The sequence below is a fragment of the Equus asinus genome, chromosome 14, assembly GCF_041296235.1.
Source record: "Equus asinus isolate D_3611 breed Donkey chromosome 14, EquAss-T2T_v2, whole genome shotgun sequence".
In the NCBI taxonomy this organism is placed as follows: Eukaryota; Metazoa; Chordata; class Mammalia; order Perissodactyla; family Equidae; genus Equus; species Equus asinus.
Window position 1 is genome coordinate 41,541,341 of NC_091803.1, and position 25,640 is coordinate 41,566,980.

Genomic DNA, 25,640 nt, shown 5'->3' on the forward strand with positions numbered 1-25,640 from the left:
AAAACTTGAGAAATACAGAAAAGCAGAAGGAAGAAACCATAAAGGCATCCATGTGCCACCACCCCAGGGCTATCACGATTAATATTTTTGTGTATATTACCTTTTTGTATTATTTTCTATGTGTAGTACACTATTTGTTTAATACAGTTATGATCACGGCACACCTGCAGAATTTTATCTTCCTTTTTCATGTCACTTTTTCCTGGGGTGTTACAAACTCAGTGGCTGTGATGTATTTCATTCCGTATTCATTCAACTGATGTTTATGGATTACTCACTGTGTGACATTATTTATGGAGCCCTCCTGTGTGCAGGGCGCTAGGCAAAGCTCATATTCCTTACCATTAGAGTCTACTATCCCCCACCCGAGCCAGCGTAGTTGGATCCCAAGCAGGAAGCCACACCATCCCTGCCTCAGTGTTGACATTGCTGGATTACATGCCTTTAATGGATGCCTAGGTTTGCTGCAATGTGCTACTTTTTTAATTAATAAAAGAAGAGAACCACAAGAACACCAGCAGCCATTCCCTGCAGATTCCCCCGGCTCCTTGCTTTAGCACAGCGGGAATCCTGTGTAACAAATTGCAGCAGGGACTCCCAAAATACATCATCCCAGGTGAGGAGTTCAGATACCGCATGCCGCAAGCGCGCGCTGCATATTTAAATACTAACGAGCCTTGCTCTGCAAATAGATCGAAGGGATTCCAAAACCTGAGTGCCATAACTTGATTTTCAGAATCAGGCGGAACCTGCAAGCCGGTTAGGAGCTCTTGCTGGGGGATGTGCAGGGTGGGAGGAATTGCAATGGGAGGAGGAGACGCGATGTCAGGTAATTTCACCCTAGGTTCAGAGATGAGAGCTGGGGGGTGGGTCCGGGTGGGCAGATGAAGCCAGCCTTTTTATCTCTTAGGAGAAGCTGTTTTCAAGACGGCTGTGAGAAATTTGAGGCCGATTTTGGGACCTTGCTAAGATGAATGCAAATCCAGCCTATTTCTCTGGTCTGGCTGTTTACTCATCCTTGTGACACTCAAAACCAAACATTTGAATGGGAAGGAGTCCTTATGAGGTGGCACAGGGCCAGACCACACCTGATCAGAAGCTCCTAGCAGTGTTTCAGTGGCCTGATGGAAAGATGGTTGTAAAAATCTGTGCCACGGGGCAGAAATCAAACATTCGTCTGTATCGACATAAATGAGCACCAATTCTTCTCTTCTTGTGCCTTTTCCATACCGACTCCTCCATATTCACTTACTCATTCATTCATTCAGCAAAATTTGCTGCACACCTCCTGTAAGCCCACACAGGCGATACCACAGGGAGCAAGGCCCTGCTCATCTGGACTTTATAGTCTGTTGGGGTGGTTTATATTTTAGCTATTTATTGAGCGCCTACTGTATGAGGCTTGGGGAGAGCTGGAAGTCTGAAGGTTTTCAATTTCTCATTTCTGCTCTCAAGTAGCATGCCATCTGGTGCGAAAGTTAAGATGTGCAATGTTTACCTAGCAAATATTCTTCCCCCAACTCACTGTCATGCTTGATAGTTCATTTTGGCAAGATGCTTCCATTCCATGGGGTCTGTCCTAGGGCCAACTTGAGGCCCAGAATTTGCTTAAAAATAGATTCCTGTGCCACACCTCAGGCTGCTACACCAGATAAAATCTATGGGAATAGGTTCCTAGGAGACCATGGGTAAAAATACAGAGGGGAGACTGAGCTCAAGTGTGTGTGCGTGTGTGTGTGTGCTTGTGTGCGTGTGCGTGGTCATTGACAGATGGGAGGAGTAGTCAATAATAAGCATGGAAACTCACAGCCTGGTTTCCCAACAAAGTTGACTCTAAAGCCCCAACATTGCCCAGTCTGGCAAGAGGGAGCTGTGGTCCTCTGGCAAGTCAGCATTCAGAGAGGACGGATTTGGTAGTAAGTTCCGGGTGGGCTGGGTGACGTCTAATGGCAGTTAGAGTGACAATGGGATGCACTGGGAGTTCATCGCGTGCCAGGTGCTTCTATATCACTGCCACCTCTCACCCTCGTCATCTCTTCTGCAGAAAGTACAGTTGTTATCTCCATTCACAGAGGAGGAAACCAAGCCACAGAGAGGTTAAGCATCTTGCCCAAAGTCGCCCAGCTTGGAGATAGCAGAGCTGGAATCCTAATGCAGTTCATCGCTGTCCTTCCTTCCCGGTCTAGCTGAGAGGAGAGACGAGAGAGACACACACCGTATGAGAAACGAGCCAACCTGTCCCGTGGGGAGGATTGTCGTCTCATCGGCCAGTGTTGCTCATGAGGGTGACCCACGCCGCACTCTGCAACCCTAAGGGTGTGTTTGCTGGAAACGTCTGGGAAGAGACGGAGGCGATCTTCTCCTGCCTCGGTCTCCGGAACGGTTCTCAGGTGAGGTTCAGAGAGGTCCAGGGAACACTTCTCTGAGCCACCTGGCCCTTCCGAGTTGCCGTTGGTCGTCTTTGGGTTGTTAAATCACCCAGTGCAAGAAGAGTGGAGATTGCCCCATCCCTTGCCTGCTTTCCCCTGGTTGGGAATTCTGGCTGCATCCGCAGGCGTGACGTGATCGCATCGTCCTCGTAATCTCCTCTCCTCTAGGAAACAGCCTCTCAGGAGTTTGATTTGCCTCATTTCTGCTCCTCTGGCTGCCCAGTGTAGGCAGAGGACAACTGTGGATTGCAATTGTGTCCCTGATAATGTCTTCCAGGGTGAACTGGGGTTTCACAAGGCGAGGCATGAAAAATAAGGCTCCTTAAAGGAAACCACAGTCTGTGGACCCAAATGCTGAGAAATGCTTTTACAAATGAAAGACCTTGTTCCTCTTTGACGGCCTGTGGGGCGAGTGGTGGCTGCGTCACGCAGCCAGAGCAGCCCTGGGTTTGCAGTTCAGTTTGTGAGCTGACCCTGGGTGGGTCCTTTAACTCCCCTTCCCTGAGTAAAACTAGGGTCTGGTGCCAGATAGGCCTGACCCCATAGCTCAGAACAGGCCCAAGGCGGGGAACACATGGGGCCTTAGTGACAGCCCAGTGGCATTTCCTGGTGGAGGAAGTTAAGAGCCTTTTGTGATCACAGAGAAGCAGAGGAGTGCTAATAAGGTAATTAGCACCTTTTCTCTGATTAGCAGCCAGGGAATGATTGAAAGAGATTAACTAGAAACTGTGAAAAGATCTCTGGCAACTGAGAAGTGAGAGAAAGGTAATCACCTGTTTCCTATGTATAAAGGCATAAAAATATGTTTTATAAACAGAGAACGAATCTCTCCCATCCTCGCCTCAACGGCGTCAACTGGAGGTCAGTTGTCTCTGACCACAGGGCCTTTGTACATGAAGCTCCCTCTTCACAAGAGGCACTCTTTCCTCTGCTCTTTGCCTAGGTCACTTCTGCTCTAGACTCCCTTCAGTAGGGAAATCTCTGACCATCTAGATTGTTCAGTTTCCCTCACTGTGGATTCTTAAAGTACCATAAACTTTTCCTCCAAAATGCAAATGTCAATAGCGATTTTATGTTCATGTGGCTCTTTGATTAATGCTTGTCTTCTCCATCTGGACCATCAGCTCTTTGGGCGCAGGTCCCATGGCTGGTTTTGTTCACTACTGGATCGCCAGCCTTCAGCACAGTGCCGGGTACAGAGATGAATAAACAACACGATGAAGGGATGGATTAAAGAAAGACAGTTAAGTGATCCTTGACATCTCCTGGTCCTTTGTACAGTTCTAGGAAGCTGGAAAAGCTGCTACTATTTCTCAGTCCCCTGAAGAAACTGAGGCTCTGAGCATCAGGGAAATGAGGCCACTTTCCCAAGACACACACCTTATAAACCAGAACTTACAGAACCCTGGAGAAGCTGAGATTCTATTCATCTTTGCTTTAAATATGAGTGCTATGTTGCTTACTGGTAAAAGCAGAAGTTTTAAAAATTTAGAAATTAAAATGAGAAAAAACCAACAAAAACAGAAAGACAGACCACAAAGCCCACAGGATGATGGATTCTGTTCAAACTCCTCCCTTCGGTGTCGGCCACATTTGAAGAAAGTCTGCCTGTTGCACTTGGCTTGCCTGGCACACACCTTGCCGTTCACCTGGCGGCAGCTGGGAGTGGCTTGTTCCAGCCCCTGGGAATGGTTTTGCATCTTGATCACCAATTGGAACAAGAAAACCTTCCAGGGATGACACAAGCCATTTTAAGGAGTGATGTGGAAATGATGGGGGAACCAGCATCCAGTGCTCGGCCGAGATCTGTCAGCAGGATGCACAAGCCGCTGGGCATTTCTGCCCGAAGGATGTTCAGCCTACTAGGCCTCCTGGCTTGTTGAGGTTGGAGGTGGAGAGAGAATCTGAATTAAACATCTTCCTTGATGCTGTGTGACTCGGGGACCGAATTCACGCTGACGCGCTTGGGCAGGACTCCTAACCTCATTCAAAACAAGCCAGGAAGCCAAACAAAACCCAAGATTGAATGAGGCCCCTCTGTGTGCCAAGGGTATCGTGACTCGTAAAATGGAGTAGAACAAACAAAATAAAACATCGCACATAGTTCCTGCCTTTATGGGGCTGATCTTCCAGTGGGGGACACACCCACTCAAAAAAGCCTAGAAATAAATGCTAATTAACCACCGCGTTAAGCTATGAAAATACAAGAAAGCATCGAAGAGAGGAAATTGACCTAGTCAAGGAGGTCAGGGAAAGCATCCCTTAAAAAATGATGATCCAGCAATGAACTGAAGGATGAGTAAGAGTTAGACTGAGAAGGAGGGAGATGGAACAGCACGAGCAAAGGCCCTGTGGTGGGCACAAGGAGACTGAGACATCACTGCAGCGGGAGGAGAGGAAACAAGGTGATGTGTGGTCTGAGATGAGCCTACAGAGGTAATAGGGTCCAGGCTCTGCTGGCATCTACAGGCCACGCTGTGGTTTGTGGTATTTGTCCTAAGAGCCATTTGACACTGAGTGGTCAGTGTCAGAGTGGAGATAAACTCAGGTTGTCGAGAATGAAACCCTCTGCTTGACTCAGGGAATTAATTGGCTGCAAGGATTTAGTGAGTGCCCACAGGGATGACGCCAAACTCATCCGCAAGCCCAAGCACACAGCCTGCAGACATACACCGTGATCCCAGGGGAGGGAGGTCACATCGTCACTATTTGCATGATACTCATGGGGCAAATCCACTGCCACTTGCTACACTCATGACGTGACGGACAAACAGGGTGGCCTGGAGAAAGGAGGACGTTGACGGTAGTGACTCCTGGGCTCGTTCCACAGCCTGACTCGCTTTGGGGATGTGTTTCATGGGAGTGTGGAGAGAATGGAGTGTCGGGCAGATACATTCATTTAGAGGCAGAAAGCTCATTAAAATCCCGGCTTTTCTTTTTGTACCTGCAGCGCCTCAACTTGTCTAATTTAGGGCCTGAAAGTTTTGTGTGGAGAGGGGCTAAAAAAATGAAGAGAGTTGGGGTTTTCTGCCAGGATTGTCCGATCCCCATCTCACAAAAGGCACCTTTGGGGGGTATTAGCGAGCGGGGTGTTCGATGGCCCCTCGGCGCTCTTTTCTCTCTGTCCTGTTCCAACGAAAGGGTGTTGGAAGAAACCCTCCAGGAGACGCAACAGAAAGAGGAGGCAACGTGCGTGAGTTTCAAAGAGCAGCCATCTCGACTCCCACGAGCGTCCGTGAGGCTGAGGCTGGCTGTCTCCATCTGCCCACCGTGGTCAGCCTTTACTTCCTCTGTTCTCTGGGCAGCAGGACACAATTAGGTTTTATGTTTTCTCTGCAAAGGGGAAGGGATGTCCAGAGCAAAGAACTAAGGAACCCCTTTCTTCAACAATGAAGGTGTATTGCAAGCCCGCATTTGGGAATTAAACAAAAAAAGTTCACGTTATCGTCCTCTAGTGTGTAGGGAGTTACTTTAGGACTTCCGGGGTTTTCTTGCGTTCGTTTCCTTGTCCAGCCCAGGAGGAAAGATGTGGAGGACCTGGTGAGTGGGGAAAGAGAAGAAGGCAGGGGAGGAGCCGCCTGGCCCCGCTTGGAATGCCAGCATCGGACGGATTCTTCTCTCTGCCTCAAAGCACCTTCGTGTCTGAGAAGCACCCTTTGGCTGGAAAGTGTCAGGCTTCTTCCGCTATCTGCCTCACTTCTCCGTCTCCTCCACCCCTCTGCATGGCCCAGAGGTCTGGCTTCTGTGCCCTCACTCAGGCTGAAGCCCCCGTGACCTCTGGCTGCCTTCCAGTCTTCGTCCCCTCGGACACTTTAACACCTCTCACCCCTCTCTCCCTCCTCCAGCTCTCTACTCCCTTGCCTTCTAAGACTTCACACTCCCCTGCTTTCTCCTTGCGCCTCTCCTGCCCTCCTTCTCTGTCTCCCGTTCATGCATCTCCCCTTCTGCCAGCCCACGCTTTCCCGTGTCCCCCTAAAGTTCTCAAGGCTCCCCTCATTCCGCATTTGTTAGGAGATGTCATCCACAGCCGTCAACAGCCCCCTACAGATGGACGACTCCTAAATCCAGCCCCATCCTCTTTCCTCATCCTCAGACCTGCAGATCCTGCTGCCTGCTGGGCTCCCCCACACGGAGGTCTCACGGAGCAGCTAGTCCCAGACTGCAGTCCACGTGTATTTCCCCCCTCTCCTCCCTGTACCAATTGTCCCCCTTGGTCATTCAGTCAACAAACATTTACTGAGCTGCTACTATGTGTCAGGTACGGTGCTAGGTGCCAGGGAAACAACTGTGAGGGAGAAAGCAATTGTCTACCTTTGTAAGTGACATCACATTCACCTGGCTGTCCTCCTCAAGTCCTCTCTCTCCTCCACACCCCAAAACCCCGCCAGTCCCATTAACTGGTTACCAAAGCCAACAGAATTTATCTCCTAAACATCTCTTGAATCTTTCTCCTCTCCTTTATCTCCATTGCCGCTATCCACGTTCAAGTCTTTCCACCTTTTCTGGGATTGCTTACGTGGCCTCTTGACCTGCTCTTCCTGCCTCTATTTTTACCCTCTTCCAAGCTGTTCTTCATGCCCCAGCCAGAGTGGTCCTTTCCGAAGTCAAAAATCAGATCATGTCATGTCTCTGCTTAAAATTCTTCCATGAATTCTCATCAACTCCAGAAAATCTTAGCTCCTTCTCTTTTCTCTTCATTCCCTTTCTGTGTCTCTCCATCCTTCCTCTTTCCCTTTCTTCCTTCCCCCTCCCTCTGTCTCTTTTTCTTCCTTTTCCCCTTGTTCCCTCACTTTCTCCCTGCTTGACTTTCTCCCTTCCTTCCAACACCAATCTGAGCATCTTCAGTTCAATTCCACGAGTTTATGTATTGAGCTCCTGTACAGAAATCTCCTTACAAACTTGGGAGACATCAATGACCAAACAAACAAAAAGAATATTCCTGGCCTCACGGAACTTATATTCCATCAGAGACAGTCAGTCAGGAAACAAGAAACATAATAAATAAATCCTAGGAATTCTTTGGACTGTAAAGTTGATGAGTGCTGTGGAACCAGATTCCACGGTGCTCCCCATCATGACAGCAGACGTGGACCTCCCTTGGGCCCCTGTCCCCCCAAGCCTCAGGCTTCCCCTCCTCTTGGCTGTTCTGCTTACATTTTGGCAGCACCAAGTGGCTTGCCATTCTCACTGCATACCGTGTTCTTCTTACCGCCCTGTCCATGCACACGGATGCTCTCTCTAGACCTTTCTGTCCTGTGCCTGGTTGCCTCCCATTCAGAAGCAGCTCAGGGGTCACCTGCTCTGGACCCTTACGAACCCTCTCACTGGGTCAGTGGATTCTCTCTTTCTGGATGCCCCTGGCATCTGGAGCTTTCCCCGGCCGTGGCTCTCAACTCTACTGGACTGTGGGTCCCCTGAGGGCGGGCCCAGCTCTGCGGCTCTCTCTCTGGCTGAGTCTAGAAGGCCAGTGAGCCCCCTACCCTCCAGCCTCAGTTTTCTCATGCATAAAATGGGAAGAAAGAGAGCCCTCTACTGATTTTCTTGGTTGCCACAAGGGTCGCAGCAAATATGAAATACCGAGGGGGAGGGCTGCCAGTGGGTGATGTGTGTCAGGGCTCCCCTTGCCTCTGAGGCCCTGAAGAAGGGGTCCCTTCTGTGTTCAGTGATGCTGGAGAAGACAAACCTACCCGAGCTTGAAGAGCACGTCAGCTGGCCCAGGCTCCTGCCTGAAGCCAGCCCTGAGTGTGGTGTCATCGCTGAGGGGCCCTGGGGCTGAGCAGCAACACAAATGGACCATCATCGATTGTGTTTTTCTCTTTTCAAGTAGTAATTTGCAACCGTTTTCAGAGGCTGGCATTCAGTTTTCCCTTTTATGTCACTTCTCAGGAAAACACTCAAACCATCAATTTTTCTGTTAAAACCTCTCCCTTCCCCTTATTTATGGTCCTAATTTTGTGCTTGGATTTCAGTGGTGACGGTGAACTCTGGCCACAACTAATTCATCCTCTTTTTTTGAGTGTCAAGTGGGTCTTGACTCAGCACTTGGTGGAGGGAACAAATGTTAGCTTTGTGACAAGTGCACACACACACACACAGACACACAAAGGCGCACGTGAGAATTTAGCGTTGCCCTGTTAAAGGGGCCAATGGTATTCCGTATCTGGTCTACTCGTCTCCAAGGGCATGAGAGAGGAATAAATCTGATGTTTTAAGATGCCTGTGAGCCCGCTCTGATGGCCTAGTGGTTAAAGTTCAGTGCGCTCTGCTTCAGCGGCCCAGGTTCAGTTCCCGGGCGCGGAACCACACCACTCGTCTGTCAGTAGCCATGCTGTGGTGGCGGCTCACACAGAAGAACTAGAGGGAACTTACAGCTAGAGTATACAACCATGCGCTGGGGCTTCTGGAGGAAAACAAAAAAAAAGAGGAAGATTGGCAACAGATGTTAGCTCAGGGCCAATCTTTCCCAGAAGGAAAAAAAAAAGGATGCCTCAGTCTACATATGTTATAGGAAGCTCCACATTCTGTTAGCATCACAGGAAGTGATTGGCAAGCAGATGCTTTGCCAGAGTAAAATGGGGCCGATCGGGTTGCTCTATCTGTGGGCATTGGTTCAGGGCTCATTCTTCTGCTGTGGAGGCATTCCTTCTAGAAGAAGAAGACGACAGTGACCAGCACTGTGCTGAGGAAGAAGGATCTTTGGGTGATATTCAAACATATGCAACAGGGTCACCCTCAGGTCAAGGAAAGGGAGCAAGCAGGTGCAGATGGATGAAGAGGAAGGTGCATCTTGCCCAGGGGCGGCGAGCAAAGGCTTCAGCCTCCAACCAGATTCGAATTCATTCGCTTTGACATTAATGCTGCCTGCTCCACGGGGATGTCCCAACAATTAAACAAGACACCGTAGAAAAAGTGACTGATGACTGACACGCAATAAAGAGTCAGGAGATAGTAGCCAGGGTGGGTCAGGCGCGGTCCTGCCGGGTGGGTGTGCGAGAGCTCATCTACTCCGTGAGGTGGGTGGTAATTGCTTTTCCCACCTTGCAGTGGAGGAAACGGGGGCTTAACGATGTTGAGTCAGTTTCTCAAGGCCGCAGAGCTGGTACTCGGCAGAACAGAGGTTTGAACTCAGATATGCCTCATTCCCAAACCCGTGTGCCTCCCACTGCACCAGCTCACCCCACGCAATTCTGCTGGGTCTCTGTTCTGCACAGCAATTATAGCCTTCCTATCAAGTGTGTAACCGAATGGCAAGGGCCTGCTTGGCAGCCCTGTCCAGAGAAGGCTGTTGTCATAGCCCACTCAGGTGGTAGGTTCTGTGAGGTCGGGGGCGGACTGATGACTGCAGGGCTGCCTGGGGACTTCAGATACCCCAGAGGAGCAGGAAAATGTGGATGGCAGTGTGCTCCCTCCTGGACCCACAGGAGCTTCTTCCATCCGGCGGGGCCAGTGCTCAGGCTGCCACATGGCCCAAGGGCCCCCCTCACACCAAAGGGCTGCAAGACTGAAGGAACCTAAGAGAAGTATCCAGCCTCAGCTGTGGGCTCTGCTTGCTTTATTTATGTTTTTTGTCTTTTTCTTGTTGGTGAGGAAGATTGGCCCTGAGCTAACATCTGTTACCAATCTTCCTCTTTTTGCTTCAGGAAGATTGGCCCTGAGCTAACATCCATACCAATCTCCCTCTATTTTGTATGTGGGACATTGCCACAGCATGGCTTCATGAGCAGTGTGTAGGTCTGCACCTGGGATCCTAGCCTGTGTACCCCGGGCCACCAAAGCAGAGCATGCAAACTTAACCACTACACCACCCGGCCGGCTCCTTGTCTTTTTTTTAACTGTGATAAAATACATATAACCATGTAAGCATGTTAAAGTGTACAGTTCATTGGCATTGGTGGTGTTGTGCAACCACTGTCTATTCCCAGAACTTTTTCATGACCCCAAACGGAAACCCTGTACCCATCACTGTCACTCCCCATTCCTCTCTGCTTCCCAGCGCCTGGCAACCACTGATCTGCTTTCTGTCTCTGTGGACGTGCCTGCTCTGGACATGTCATGCAGCGTGTCGGCTTCTGTGTCTGGCTTCTTTTGCCAAGGATCTGGAGTTGGGAGGGGAGGGCAGAAAACAGGGCTTGGGAGTGGGGTGGAGCCTGGGGAAGGGAGACCGACAGCAGTGGACACAGGCCCTTGTTGGAATCTGTTCTGTTCCTGGGTTTGGATGGAGCGGGGCACCATTTTGTCTGAATCTGTTTGGAGATGCAAGTAGCAAGAGTTTGGACAATGAGGAATCCTAGCTGCCCCCCCCGCCCCCCACCGCCCTTCCAAAAATAATTGTGTATTTGTTTCCTGCCTTCAGAGTGTGAGAGTTTGGGTAGCAAAGGATTCCGGTACTTCAGACACTCAGACTCGCCTCCCTGCCCCCCCTTTTTACACCCCCATTCACACAGCACTGGCTTACACCCTATCCCCTAACTGCATGGACGTGCCCTGACTCAGCCACTCTCCTGCTCTCTCTGAATATTCATTCATTCCTTCACTCTGTCATACCCTAACCCACTTCATTCATTCCTTCACTCACTCATTCATTCATTTATTCCTTTGCCTATTTGTGCCTTGAGCTAGCGTGTTCCGGGCTCCACCATACACCAGGAGCCTGCTCGGTGCTGTTGCTGAGGGAGACGAATTCGCATTAATCTAGTCACAGGGAGAGAGATATATTTAAATAGACACTCAAAATACCTGGTGACGACAGCGACAATAGAGACCTGGACAACGTGTTCTGGGAGCACCATGCGGGTGGAGCGGGAGGAGGGGGGCTGAGGCAGCAGCCTCGCGTTGCAGACCCTGGAGCTGGCACATGTACCGCACTTTGCAGTTCGTGGAGCTCTTGGGTATCACCAGGTCACCGATGCCCCGGCACCGCTCCAGGTAACCAGAGTCCCAGTGGGTCCATTTTATAGATGAAAACACGGAGGCTCAGAGAGACTCGGCATCTCGGTCAAGTTTGAGCGCAGCAGGGCCAGCACTCAGGAGGGGAGGAGAATGGGGTCATTCTCACCCCGCAGATGGGCGTGGGCACCGGTGGAGTGGCGGCTACCTCTCCGCACACGCCTGGTTCCCAGGCGTGGGGCGCTTCCCCCCCGGGGCAGCCTCTCTTCCTTCTTCCCCTGCAGTGCCTTCTGACTCAGCCTCTCCGAGAAAGTGCTTTGTTGGATAAAGACGAGGGGACTGACAAGCTGTGACATGCGGCTGTCTCAGCCGGGGACGCCCGATGCAAACACCTGGAGGGGAGGATGTCAGACAACAGACACCGTCTTGTGTCACCCCCCTCTTCCTTGGAAGAGAGAGGCCGCCTGGGGTCGTGGCTGAAGGCTGCTGCGGTCAGACCCCTAGGTGTGAGCCTCTGCTCTGCCAAGTGCTGCGTGACCTCGCGCGCATGTGACTGAGCCTCTGCACGTTGCCACCCAAGGCGTGGTCCATGGACCAGCAGCATCAGTGCCCCCTGGGAGCCTGTTAGCAGTGCTCCGGCCACACCCACTGAAGCCCTATCTGCAGTGGAATGAGGGCCCCCAGTGATTCCCATGCTCATTAAACTAAAGAAGCACCTCTCTAGAAGCCTCGGCTTCCTTGACTGTAAAGTGGGCACAGAAATACCTTCCCTGAAATGTTAGTGTGAGGATTAAACCCACTTCAAGCTCTCGGCATGCCTGATGGGTTGTCCTGCTTTGCCCACAACAAAAGGGGCTCTGGGGACATGGGACTGCCCTTTGTCACGCTCTCAGCTGGGTGCCTGGGGCCCAGGAAGGGCTCCTCTGGCGTGGTGGTGTCATGATGAGGACATGTAGGAAACACGTGGGAAAGAGCCAACGGGGGGACTGTTCGTGTCTACAGTAATGCTGTGCTGGTGGGCTGGAGCGTCTGCGGCTTCGTCGCCATCGTTGTGCTCCATCCTTTTATGATGACACCAGCCGCGATCCTGCCGGCTCTTGTTGGTCAAGCTCTCGGCAGTGTGCTGAGAGCAGTCTGTGCTTTATCTCCACCATGGCAGCCTCTTAAAACTGGGGACTAACACTCCCTCCATTTTAAAAATGAGAAAGTCACGTTTTGGACGTAGTACTATTTTGTCCAAGGCCGTGATGTCAGTAAGAGGAGGAGCCAGGACTCGAACCCTGTGCCTGTTTGGCGCCAACGTCTGTGCCTGAAATAATGTGAACACGCAGACTTTCAAAAGGAGAAGCGGTTTCCTCTGGTGGCTCAGCTCTCGGAGCTGTTGGGAGACATTTATTACAGAACAATGGGGCCTTTTGAAGAGGACGTTTCCACTATAATGTTTACCACCAGGGCCTGCCCCTAGCAACTCTCCTTTTTCCAAAACTAAAGTCGCCTCCTTCAGTTCAGCAGTGGCCCCTCTGTGTGTGACAGCCGGAGATGAAGACTAACGAACGGGACATGTTTGCCGTTTCTCCTCGCTGGAACGGCTTAATGACAAGCAATTATTGTTGGTGGCAACTTGTCATGTCTTTCTTCTGGGTCGTAGCAGCTGTGGCTGTCAGACTGTCTGAGAGGAAACCAATCTCAGTGGCATATTAAAGGAAGAAAAAAAAAAAAGCAAAAATAAAAGCAGGATGAAGAGCTCATGCAGGGAAGAGGGAGAGAGGTGGAGAGAGGCAGCTGCCCCAGGGGGAGAAACATTGATAAGAAAAAGGAAGGATGGCAAAGGAAAACGCACCACTCTGCAGTTTGAATTCTTCTAAGTTCAGAAGATAAGTGAAGAATGAGTGACATTATTCTTCACTTTTTTTTCTAGCTAAAGTGGCATCAGGTGTCTTCGGTTGCCAGTGACAGAAAAGCAAATTCAAATTGGCTTAAGCGAAATAAAGTAATTAATTGGGACATGTAATTGACAACAAGAGTATGTTGGCTTCAGGTGTGGCTTGAACAAGGTGCTCAACAAGAATGTCGGGACTTGGTAACTCTCCATCTTTCAGCTTTGCCTTTGGCTCTGATGGTTTCCTTCTCAGGATGGTGTATGGTGGCAGGATAGCTACCAGAAATTCTGGCTGAACATCGTTCCAGGTTCAAACCTAACTTAAAGGAAACTGTCTTTTCCTAGTCACTTTCTCCACAAATCCGGAGAGTCACTCTGATTGGGCAACAGTTTGGGCATGTTACTATCCCTGAATGAATTGCTGACAGTAGGGGGATTGGACGAGCCAATTGGCTGGACTGAGAGAAGAGAAGGGATGGCTGCTAATGAAAATTCACTATTAACTAGTCAAAGAGAGAAAGGATGCTCAGTGGTCAGAATAACAAAGGCCCATGAGGTGGCTCAGGGAGGCTCATACTTCCCTAAGAAAAGAGATCTGACAAAAATGGCTTCAGCTGCACACAGCAAGGCCAGTAGCCCCGTTGGGACTGGCAAAAAAAAAAAAAAGAGATGCTCATGTGTACTTGAGGTTATCAGCTTCTCGGAGACCTGACTCAGTGATGTCTGATCAGGTAGAATTGCCCTCTGGCTTTCTGTGTGGGAATGGCTGGGTCTAGCGTCGGATAATCCATAATTGCTATTTGAGTCAGATGCTCACCTGCAGGTTGACAGAGTCCGAGGGGAAGCCAGCTTGGACCTTTGCTGTGTCCTTGTGTAGAAATAAGGGCCTGAGTCTCAGCAGGCATCTCTCGTTGGCCAGCCCTTCCAATGATCGAGAAAGCAGGGCTGGATCCAAGAAGAGCCATCTTGTGTGATTGTGACGGGTGTAGAGGATGTTGGGCTGTTCTCAATGAGTTGCAACTGGAATTAAGGCGTACACCCTCCATGCCTGTGTGCTTTCTCTCCTCCGGCATTGCGTTATATGCTACAGGGAGAGCTTGGCTCTGGATGGTGAGCTGGGACAAGGTCTGAAACGCCCAGCTGGACATGGGAGTTCCAGCCACCCTATTTGAGGGTAGGGTACCCGTTGACTAAATGATGCGGCAAACAGTTACGTGCCTTACCGCGTCCTCAATGTGGGCTCCCCTCTTGGCACAGATCAGAATTCTGCAGGGAAGAACAGAGATGTTTCACATGAAAGCCCAACATGCCCAAAATTCCAAGTCCCCTCCTGGCTTCCCTGCTGGGAATTAAATTGACCTAGGAGTTAAAGGCGGCCCCCTTGCTGTGATCTCCAGGGCACTCACAGTGTGATATGGCCGCTGCTTCCTGTCCCAACTCGGCTCTCAACACTCTCTCCCTTGCTCATTAAACTTCAACTGTCCTGACTTTCCTTCTGTTCCCCAAACCTGCCAAACCCTTTCCTGCCTTTGCACGCGCTGCTCCTTCTGCTCAGGTGGCTTACCCCTACCCTGCCCCTCGGCCCTGCCTGGCTGACTTCTCCTCAGGATCCTTCTGATCAGCTCCGGTGTAGCAGACCAGATGATGCCCGCTCTCTCCACCCGATCCTGAACTATTACATAATCTCGTGTCCCTGATCTTATTCTCTTTATTGATCTCCTTCTTCCTTGTCTGTCTCCTCCCGTAAGAACGGAACCTTCATGAAAGCGGGGCTCTTCACTTTGGCAGTCTCCTTCTCTAGATTCACTTCCCTGGAACAATGCCTGGCACATAGCCGGAGTTTGTTAAATTCGTTGAGTGAATGAAAGGCAATCAATAGATGAATGTTTCTTCCTAGAACCGTAGATCTGGCAGGTTCGCTCAAATACGTAAAGCACAGTCTCCCTTTCTGCCCAGTAGCAGCCTTGCAGACTCAGAATGCTACTCCCGTGCATTCCCAGAGCTGTGGCCCAGCGCCACGTAAGGTGTCGAAGAGGACTCTGAAGGTCATCGTGTCCTGCCCTCGAGAATTCTAGTCCGAGGGGCAGACGAGGTGCATGACTCTTGGCAACTAGGCAACCACGTATAAGTCTGGGCTGAAGGGTGAGATGTAAAGACGAAAGTGCTGGAAATTCAGAAGGGGAGGAATACGTAGGAAGTGGAGGCACTCTGGAGTCCATGATGGATGTGGGACGTGGGGCTTGACGGTCAAGGCTACCATCTTCACTTCACCACTGTTGACACCAACTCCGCTTGACCGAGTCTCTCCTGTGCACATTATCTCTCAAAATATCCACAGCAACCTTTTAGGGTGGTTACTGTTATTATCATTCCCGTTTTTCAGATGAGGAAACAGAGGCTTAGGTTAAATAAATAACTTGCGGTAAGAAGCAGATCCAAAGCAGGCTGTCAGCAGAGCCCATGTTCCTCCTACAAACCCCCTGTTCCTTTTGGACTGTCTTTGGCGAACACACGTCACACCTGTGGCCTCATGAGTCAGCAAAGAGAGCACCCAAGCAGAGGGTAAGAGACCCCGTGTCTGTTCCTGCTTTCCCACAAATTTATGTGAAATTTGGAGCAAGTCATCCAAGCTTCTGGAGCCTTAGTTTCCTCAGCTAGAAAATAAGGAAGCTGGACTTAGCAGTAGCAAGAATTCCTATGCATCAGCGTATCCTGGGGAGAATAGGTATTCTAGGGTTCCTCAATGGAGATTCTGATTCAGTGGGGGTGGCGTGGAGTGTGGAAATCTGAAGGTATAAGAACTTCCCCAGATGAGCTGATACACGGCTAGGGTTGGATACTGTAGGCTTAGGTTAGTGCTTTCAACTCTGGCTGCACATTAGACTCACCCAGGGAATTTTAAAAATCCTGGACCCTGTCCCAGACCAACTGAATTGGCATCTTTAGGGGTGAGGATGGCGGGGATAGGAAAGCATCAGCTTTAAAGTTTAAAGACTACTGAGCCCTTCAAATGTGGCTAGAGTGATTGAGAAACCAAATATTTAATTTTATTTAATGCTTTAACATTAAGTTTAATTGGGCTCATGTGGCCAATAGGTGCTGTATCGGAAGCCAAGGCTAGGATGAGGTTGAAGTCTTGATAGCGCTATGTGGCTTCATTCCTTGCTCCACCCCAAGCTGTAGAGCTCTTCTTAGAAATTGTCTTACATGATACCCGTGCCCTCCACTCTAGTCTGAGAGATGAGCGCACAGACTCTGAGTTAAGGCTGGTCTTCCTCTCTTGGTCTTTGAATCACAGCACTTCAGCCACCCTGGACAGCTACCCTAGCTGGGAACCCACGGTCACCAGAAACTTAAGATAAAATTCTCAATTTGGGGGCTGGCCCAGTGGCCGAGTGGTTAAGTTTGTGCACTCTGCTGCAGGTGGCCCAGTGTTTCGTTGGTTCGAATCCTGGGCGCGGACATGGCACCGCTCATCAAAAAACCACGCTGAGGCGGCGTCCCACATGCCACAACTAGAAGGACCCACAACAAAGAATATACAACTATGTACCGGGGGGCTTTGGGGAGAAAAAGGAAAAAAAAAATTCTCAATTTGGAGAGAGAAGAGGAGACAGCAGAGAAAAGGAGAGTTAGGTTTTTTTTAGAAGAATATTTGTAGATTTGCTCCTGAGACAAGCAAAATGGAGGATAGAATGTAAATCATAAAATGGTCCAATGAGTAGAGATTGCTTGGGATAAACTCTGTGTTTGTGAATAATGGGCTGATGTGCTTTTGGGAAATTGCACCTCGGAATGATTTCCCCTCTCAGCTCCAGTCTCCTGCATGAACTGATGGCCCATTGATTTGAGATCATTGCCATTGGTTTCTCATTTCTGGGCGATTTTCTTTTCTGGTTGGGTGCCTCAAGAAAGATTGAGTGCTGGTTATTTATCTCTCACAAACACACACACACACACACACACACACCCATTTCTGTTTCCTGTTCTGCATATCTGGGATCAGTGTTTCCAATAGCTAAGTGTCCAGATTCTGGATTTGGATTACCTGGTCTTTATTCCTAGCTCTGCTATGTACTAACTATCTGAGTTTGGACAGGTTACATCTTTGAGCTTGAGTTTTCAATCTGTAATACATGGATGATAAGACCTCCTACTACATGCTACATTGTACTACATATTGGATGTGCCCAATAAATGTTGGCTATGATGACAACTGTGATGATGATGAGGAAGAGGAGGAGGATGGATGTATGTAATGGTGATGATGATGATGGTGGCAGATGATGGTGGTAGATGATGGTGATGGTGGATGATGATGATGGTGGTGGATAATGATGATGATGGATGATGATGGTGGTGGTGGTGGTGGTGATGATGGATGATGATGATGGTGGTGATGATGATGGTGGTGGTGGTGATGGTGGTGGTGGGGATGATGGATGATGATGATGGTGGTGGTGGTGGTGATGATGATGGTGGTGGTGGTGATGGTGGTGATGATGATGGATGATGATGATGGTGGTGGTGGTGGTGATGGTGGTGATGATGATGGATGATGATGATGGTGGTGGTGGTAGTGATGGTGGTGATGATGATGGTGGTGGTGGTGGTGGTGATGGTGGTGATGATGATGGATGATGATGATGGTGGTGGTGGTAGTGATGGTGGTGATGATGATGGTGGTGGTGGTAGTGATGGTGGTGATGATGATGGTGGTGGTGGTGGTGGTGATGGTGGTGGTGGTGGTGGTAGTGGTGGTGATGATGATGATGAAGGAGGAGGGGGAGGAGGAGGATGGGTGACAATGGGATAGAAATCCTCCAGTGGGACAGATTCACTTATATGTATGTGAGAATACTGTTTATCTGAATCCTGAGACTTATCAAGTTTGATACCTTTCCGTTTTCTCTAAACCATGGAACTGAAGTAAAATATGTTTAAAAGCTCAGTTGATACACGCTGAGAGTGACAGAAAGTACGTCAGGGCTCACAAGGGCAACCCTCCAACAGGAGCAAGCAAATTCCTAAGGAGGCCCTCTTGCTCTTTGCTGGGTCACCTGCGTCATTATTCTTTTTGCTGGTGCCGTCTCTGGCAGGCAGAAGGAAAACAAGCTATGGAAATGGGTGCGGGGTTGACAACAGCCACCAGTTCTCTCTTGCTTCCTGGGGATGAGCTTCCTGCTCTTTTATTTCCTCACCAAGGATTTATTGGGCTCCTACTGTGTGTCAGACACAGTGCTTGGCTTTGAAGATGCTAGCTTGAATAACACTCATCCTGCTGGTGAGGCGAGAAAAGCAAACAAATCAGCTTTCGTGTTCATATACTCAGGTCACAGAAATTTAGTTTCAGTTGGACTGGCGTGGGGCACAAACATTGATATTTTTTATAACTTTCCAAGTGATTCTCTTGTTCAGCCAGAGACGAGAGCCACTGGTGTGTGCAAGGGGGCATTGGACGACATCTTGTAATAACTGAACTGTTGTCTGCATGGGGCCAGGTGGGTATTAGAGAAACCACTTACCCTCGCTTCCTGTGCCTTTATGAGAAATGCCATCCAGGAGGGTCGTAACGACTTGCAACACCTCATCTCTTGGGTAGTTAGAATCAAAGAACTAATAGGTATGGGTGTCCTTCATAGCTTCGTGAGTGGGTAAGGGAAATGAAAGTTGGTGTTAGACTCTATTAAAAGTCAGATCTTGATACCAGTGGAGTCAGATCTCACCCTGGGGACGCAGCAAGCTCCAGAACATTCTAGAACATTGCATCAGGAGAACTGATCTAATGAGACCTCAGTTGTGGTCGTACTGAAACACAGAGTTGAGAGTAGACACCCAGAATCCCACATACCCCTGCCTCCCTCGCTCTGTGTTTAAAACAGTTTGTTCTGTCTTCAGCAGAGCAGTGAGCTTGGGGAGGGAACTGCTTCTGCTTCAGCACCGAAGTGGGTGTCTGAAATCTGTTCCTCTCCCCCGGCTGCACACTGCCGAGGAAGCCGGTGCCAGAGGTGGTCGAGACTCATCTGTAGAATCTGAAAAGCACAGGCTGAGTGGTGGCAGGAGGAGGTGAGGGAAGGAGGGACAGCCTCTGCTATCCGGACAGGAAGCAGGAAGAATGTTCTGGGCCTTGAAAGAAAGGGCCATTTGGCATGTCAGATGCCAGACCCTGGGAGTATGGCCAAATTCCCCCGTCACCTCCTGCCAGTCCATAAAACCACCTTAGAAAAACTCAAAGCTAAATGTGAGCTTCCTCAGTGCCGTGCTGTGAAATTATGTTTTGGAAATACCTCTTGCTTCCACCCCTCTGAGGGGTGTAGGATGCCTCTGGCCCACGATGGTTTTGGAAGTTAAAGTTTCAGATGCCAATGGAAATGAAAGTGGTATAGGGTAGCTGCATGAGGTCCATGAAGGACATTAGTGATGGTTTCTCTCCGAAGCATGATTCATCACTGCGAGGAAAGACAGTCCCTTCTCCTCTTCATGCAGCCTCCTTGGGCTCAGAATGACTGGGCTGGTTTGTGGAGGGGAGGGGGGATGTGAAACTAGCATGTCAGGAGACCGGGAGATTCCAGTTTCTGAAATAGGATGAAAGTCTCCTTAAGCTTCCGGAGGTGTCCATGTGGTCTGCAGGACTGAGGACGTGAAGAGGAGCCCCCTCCTCTTGGAGCCAGAAATGGGTAGATGAGCTTTTTGATCTTACCAGTTCATCCCATCCTAACAGCAGTCCCATGGAATGGTGCTCACTATTCGCATTTTATAGGCAAAGAAACTCATATTCAGAAAGTTTAAGTAGTTACCCACGGCCACGTGGCTAGTTGACAAAGAGCCAGGACGTGGACTCAGGTCGGATAGACTCTAGATCCCATGTTATTTCAGTTATAAAGTTTGGTGTGCCTAAAGGGGTAGGCTAGAGAGTCGACTTAATGTGATAGGTCAAAGGGAGCCATTGATGACTACGGAGGGGAGGAGTGGTATGGTTAAGGCAGTGTTTTAGGAATGTCAATTAGGCAGCCATCGACAGGGTGAATCGTTGAGATGCTCAAGTCCAGAGGGTGAATTACCTCTTTCTGGGGCAGGTAGCATAAGTCCCTAATGTGAGACACTGAGACTCCTGACCCGTGGGGAATCCATCAGGGATGTACATTTGTTGAGCACTTGATATGTGGTGGCTACTGGATGCTTTTCTACAGGGAGAGCCTGAGTGTGTTTCTTCATTTGTAAAATGGGGATGATACCAATTTAGGAAGGCAGTCGGGCATGAGATTAAAGAAGATGCTCCATAGAAAGTGTTGAGCCATGTGACTGTCACCCAGTGAGCAGTTCTGGCATGTCGGCCAGTATAAATATCACCATTGCCATACCATTGTACAGACGTGGAAACTGAGGCGTGGAAGGGTTAAGTGGTTTTTCCTAGGGTCTCGCAATCAGAGTTGGTACCTGGGCAGTCTGACCCCAGAAGTTACACTGTTTCCATCCTTGGGAGAAGATATTCATGGGGTTCAGAAGAGGGCAAGAGGAGAAATTCATCTTGGGCTAAAGTCTTGCAAGATGGGGGAGTGGGGCTGGCATAAGGCAAGGGGTTTGCACACTCTTAAACAGATGGCCTGTGCCAACCGGCTCTTGGCCAATGAACTGCTACTGCTATGATCATCTTTCTCCTTCGTGAAGTTCACAATGCAGCCATGCCGTCCTCTATACATGGTGAGCCCGATGAGGTTGCATTTGCTTACAACTCTGCTCTGTGCACAGAGCTGCTCATGGATTCACTGGTGATGTCCAGATCATGGTACATAGATGAAGGGGCGTGTTGGGGCATGTTGGGACATGTTGGGGCAAGTGTTGGGGCATCCCAACGCCACCAACTGCCACATCTAGCGTGTTTGACCTCCACCTCTCCACCAATACCAATTATCCCTAGGAAGTGTGTGTGCGGGGGTTGTCTCAGAGACGGTTCTTGTTGGGTTCCAGCTGTGCTCCTAGCACATGTCCTCCTGAGAACTTTCTTTGTCCGCGTGTGATCAGGGCCAGAAGATGCTGATCTCAGTGCCTTTTGCAGTCATAATGTAACTCTGGCGACCAGCTTCTTCAGAGGCATCTTTGCTCTGTGGGAATTATTACATCACTTCTGTAATTAAGTTTGGAACTTTTTAATTCCATCCCAAGATGCACCTGGCAATGCAGGAGCTTGATGAATATGACTGCCTTGAGACTTCACTTCCGCGTGGATTCTTTATGTTGTTGCTTCTTTTTGGTATTTAATGAGATTGTATGGACAGCTGTTGAGGCTTATAGGCCTTCTATCTTCTCCTTCTTCTTGCTCAATATATTTGGGAATTGGATGGTTCCTTGGATGGTATGGGATGACGTTGAAAGTTTTTATTTTTTGGACATGACATTTGAGAGTTAGAAGACAATCTCAGACATGGAATTCTCCTCTTTCATTTTAAACCAGGGGCCTCCCTCTTAGGCTTCGTTCGCACATCCATTCACTCATGCATTCCTTTATCCCCCATTTACTGATGTGTCCTGTGCCAAGCTTCTGTCGGCTTCTGGGGACAGAAAGAGGAGGACAGCAACATCTCTGCCCTTGAGCAATTCAGAGTCTTGTTGAAGCGTGATTTAAAATGATTAGTCAATCCCAGAATATTGGATTTCTCCAAAAGCTACTGTAGGGGAAAAGGTAATTATACAAAGTCTTTAATCTGTTACCCACTTTAATTGATTTAACTTAATTGATTTAATTGATTTAATAGAACAGTAATGTTGGAAGGGGCCCAGAAGGGATTTAGTCCTATTTTTTCTCTTTCCCTTCAGGTCACACTGCACTCGAATTATCCCCCAGACCCATGCATTTTAGAAAAGGGGACTATTTTGAAGAACTAGCACTTTTGGCCCATTCGGTAAAAATGTTCTGTTTGGTGAACACCCACAGAAAAATGAGGTAGACTTGTTGAAAGAGTTGACACGCACAGCTACAAAGTATCTTTCTGAAAGACATGAATAGAATCATCCACTCTTAACACACACACACACACAAAATGGAATCCCCATATTCATACTTTTGAGGTTGTGTTCACTGCACGTGGCCAATACAGCATGCAAAATGAAACATGGATGCAATATGATAAGCACTGTTTGAGAATTCTTCCAGTTCCCAGACAAAAAAATGTATCTCAGCATTTGTCAGTCCTGTCTTGCTCTAACACAGAGACTTACCTTCTGTTTAGTTGGCATTTTTGCACCATGCCAATCATTCGACAACATGGTTGAAGCATCTGCTATGTGCGGATCTTCAATGATTCCCAAGAAGGCTGTGGTTGTGGCTTGTAAAGGGAGGTGGATGTGAAATCAGAGACTGAGTTCGGATGCTTGCTAGCCTATGTGATCATTTTGAGCCTCATTTTCCCCTGCCAACAATACCAGCTTCATAGGATCATCGTGGGGATTTGACGAGTTAAGGGGTCTGAGGGTAGTTTGTAAATTAAACAGCTGTAGCATCGCCTGCCTTTTTCAAATGGATTCTTGTGATCAGATCACAGACTCGGGGAGACATCAGGTCTACTAGAGACCCTTTAACCCAACACAAATTACCATGTCACTTTCCAGTTTAAGAGGCTCCCCCTTATGCTTAGAATAAGGTTTAAGCCTCTGAACATAGTCTCTGATGCCATACACGACAGGGTTCCTGCCAAGCCTTTCAACATCGTCTTATCCCCTACTTCGTGAGCCATGATGCGCTCATCTTCAGTTCCTGGAATAGTCAGGATGCATCCTCAGCGCTCCCCTGACTGTAGTGTCCCCCCATTACCGCTCTTCTGTACCTGGATACTCCTTCAACACCCTCTTCTGCCGCTCTCAGCTCCCAGTCCATGGAAGTTGCTCTTCCTCAAATTCCCGCCAGATCTATGAAGGCAGAGACCATGTCTGTCTGCCTTGTGTATCATCACTTCTCCAGGCTCTAAAGTGTTATTGCCACATAATTAGGTGTTCAACAAATATTTGTTGATTGAACAGATAGATGTCCACCTAACATTTATTATACTTTATATTACACAGGAGTCTAGAGTTCAAGTGACACAAATCCTACTCATGTGGGCTCAAGTGAAAATGGGAACTTCTTGGCTTACATAACCAACAGGTCCAGAGTAAATGGCTTCAGGTACGGCAGAGTCCAGGTGCTCAAGCATGTCATCAGGAATATGTCTCTATAATCTGATGTTTTGTCTCTGTTGGCTTCATTTTCCAGTCATGCACCTGGGGGCCAGATAGAGTTCATTCTGTTGGAACCATATAGACTCAATGGGAAGGGATGGGATGAACTAGAGGAGGATAGATGATGGGCTGGCGAAAATAACAGATGTCCTTCCCTGTACCAGGCTGTGGGCTCCATGTTCAGGGGCCTCTCTCATCTTTGTCTTTCCAGCATCTCTTCCAGAGCGTGGCATATAGTGGGTGCTCAGGAATGTTTGAGAATGAACAGATGTGTGATTTATTTCCCCTCATTTCTAGGAAGGAGCTTCTTTAAGCCTAAAAAGACAGATGGTTCTATAAAAACTTCCTTCTGCTTCATCCTCAGTTTTGCTTTTTTTTTACCTCTTGGCAGGATCCGACCTCTACCTTCTTCCAATTTGGAGCGTCCATCCAGCAACAAGCCACAGTCATGCTGAAGATCATGCAGGATTACGACTGGCATGTCTTCTCCCTGGTGACCACCATCTTCCCTGGCTACAGGGATTTCATCAGCTTCATCAAGACCACAGTGGACAACAGCTTTGTGGGCTGGGACATGCAGAACGTGATCACCCTGGACACTTCCTTCGAGGACGCAAAGACGCAAGTCCAGTTGAAGAAGATTCACTCTTCTGTCATCTTGCTCTACTGTTCCAAAGATGAGGCCGTTCTCATCCTGAGTGAGGCCCGCTCCCTTGGCCTCACCGGGTATGATTTCTTCTGGATTGTCCCCAGCTTGGTCTCTGGGAACACAGAGCTCATCCCCAAAGAGTTTCCATCGGGACTCATTTCAGTCTCCTACGATGACTGGGACTACAGCCTGGAGGCGAGAGTGAGGGACGGCCTGGGTATCCTGACCACCGCCGCGTCTTCCATGTTGGAGAGATTCTCTTACATTCCGGAGGCCAAGGCCAGCTGCTACGGGCAGACGGAGAGGCCAGAGGCCCCGCAGCACACTCTGCACCAGTAAGAGGGGCTCTTTGCTTGTCTCCCAAAGTGGGATCAGCTTTGTTGTTGTTGTTTGTTAGTTTAAATACTAAGAGCAATGCATACCCATTGCTGAAAATGTACACTGAAAATAGAGAATGTTGTGTGTGTGCTTATGAGATTTTTTTTTTTTGGTTCTGCTCTCCTCTCTCCTCTTCCTCTCGTCTCGTCTCTTTTTGTTTTTAAGTAGTATGCTTTGTTTTATGAAACTTACTTTTTGTACTCAACAATATATCTTGGAAACCTGCATTTGAGATCTATCCGTCTATCTATCTATCTATCCATTCTCTATCCATAGCTATATCTCAAGTATGTTTGTATACATGCATATGAACACACATGCACACACGTGTGAATATATGTAGAGTTATGTGTGTATATGTAGATATGTGTGTAAGTGCATGCATAGAGAGATATATATGAATATCCATATTCTGTGTAACTTACACATTGCATTTCTCAATAGGGATAAACCATGATTTATTTATCCAGTCTTGTTAATCACAAAAATTCAGATTGTTTCAGGTGTTTTTCCATTAGAAACTGAACTGCATTGATAATCATCCTCCATGTCTCTTCATGCACATGAAGTATTTCTCTAACGTTGATTCTAAGAAGTAGAATTTGGGGGTCCTGGAACATGTGCGCTTTAAAATTTAAGTATCTATTGCCAAATTCTCCTCCAAAGTAACTATGGCAATTTATAGTCACACCAGCAGTTTATGAAATCACTCGACTTCCCACGTCCTCACTAACGTGTGACACTTTGGGAAAACTGCTTACTCTGGGGCTCCTCATCTCTGTCTGAGTCTGTATCTGAATTTTTTCCCTTCTTATGTCCTCAGTATTTTTGTAGGTCATTGGAAATCTTGGCAAACATCTCTTTTAAAGCTGAGTTATATTCCGTCGCATGGATGTACCATAATTTATTTAACTACTCCCGTCTCAGCAGACATTTAAGTTAAATTTTATGTTGCTGAGCAATGTCATTGTTCTTTGTGGGCTGTCATTATGGATCAGCTGTTGGGCCTTGGAGCGATCACTCCTACACCCGTTTGGCATGATTTTCACTTGATGTTTGCTGATTTAATCCGTGCTCATTCCTCAGACAACGAGCAGTGTAGCACGGTGATTAAGAGACTGGGCTCTCGCATTAGACTTGTCAGGGTTCACATCTTGTCTCAGCCACTTTCTCTGTGACTCGGACAGTCATTTTGCCTTTCTGGGCC

The 25,640-nt window shown here is 48.6% G+C and overlaps 1 protein-coding gene across 1 annotated transcript in view; it reads left to right on the forward strand.

Moving 5' to 3' along the window:
- GRIN2A (glutamate ionotropic receptor NMDA type subunit 2A) overlaps positions 1 to 25,640 on the forward strand; it is a 365,414-nt gene that overhangs the window by 190,511 nt on the left and 149,263 nt on the right. Inside the window, exon 4 of the mRNA XM_044747218.2 lies at positions 23,798 to 24,390. Coding sequence (XP_044603153.1) covers positions 23,798 to 24,390 — 593 coding nt within the window. The remainder of the gene's footprint in view (positions 1 to 23,797; positions 24,391 to 25,640) is intronic.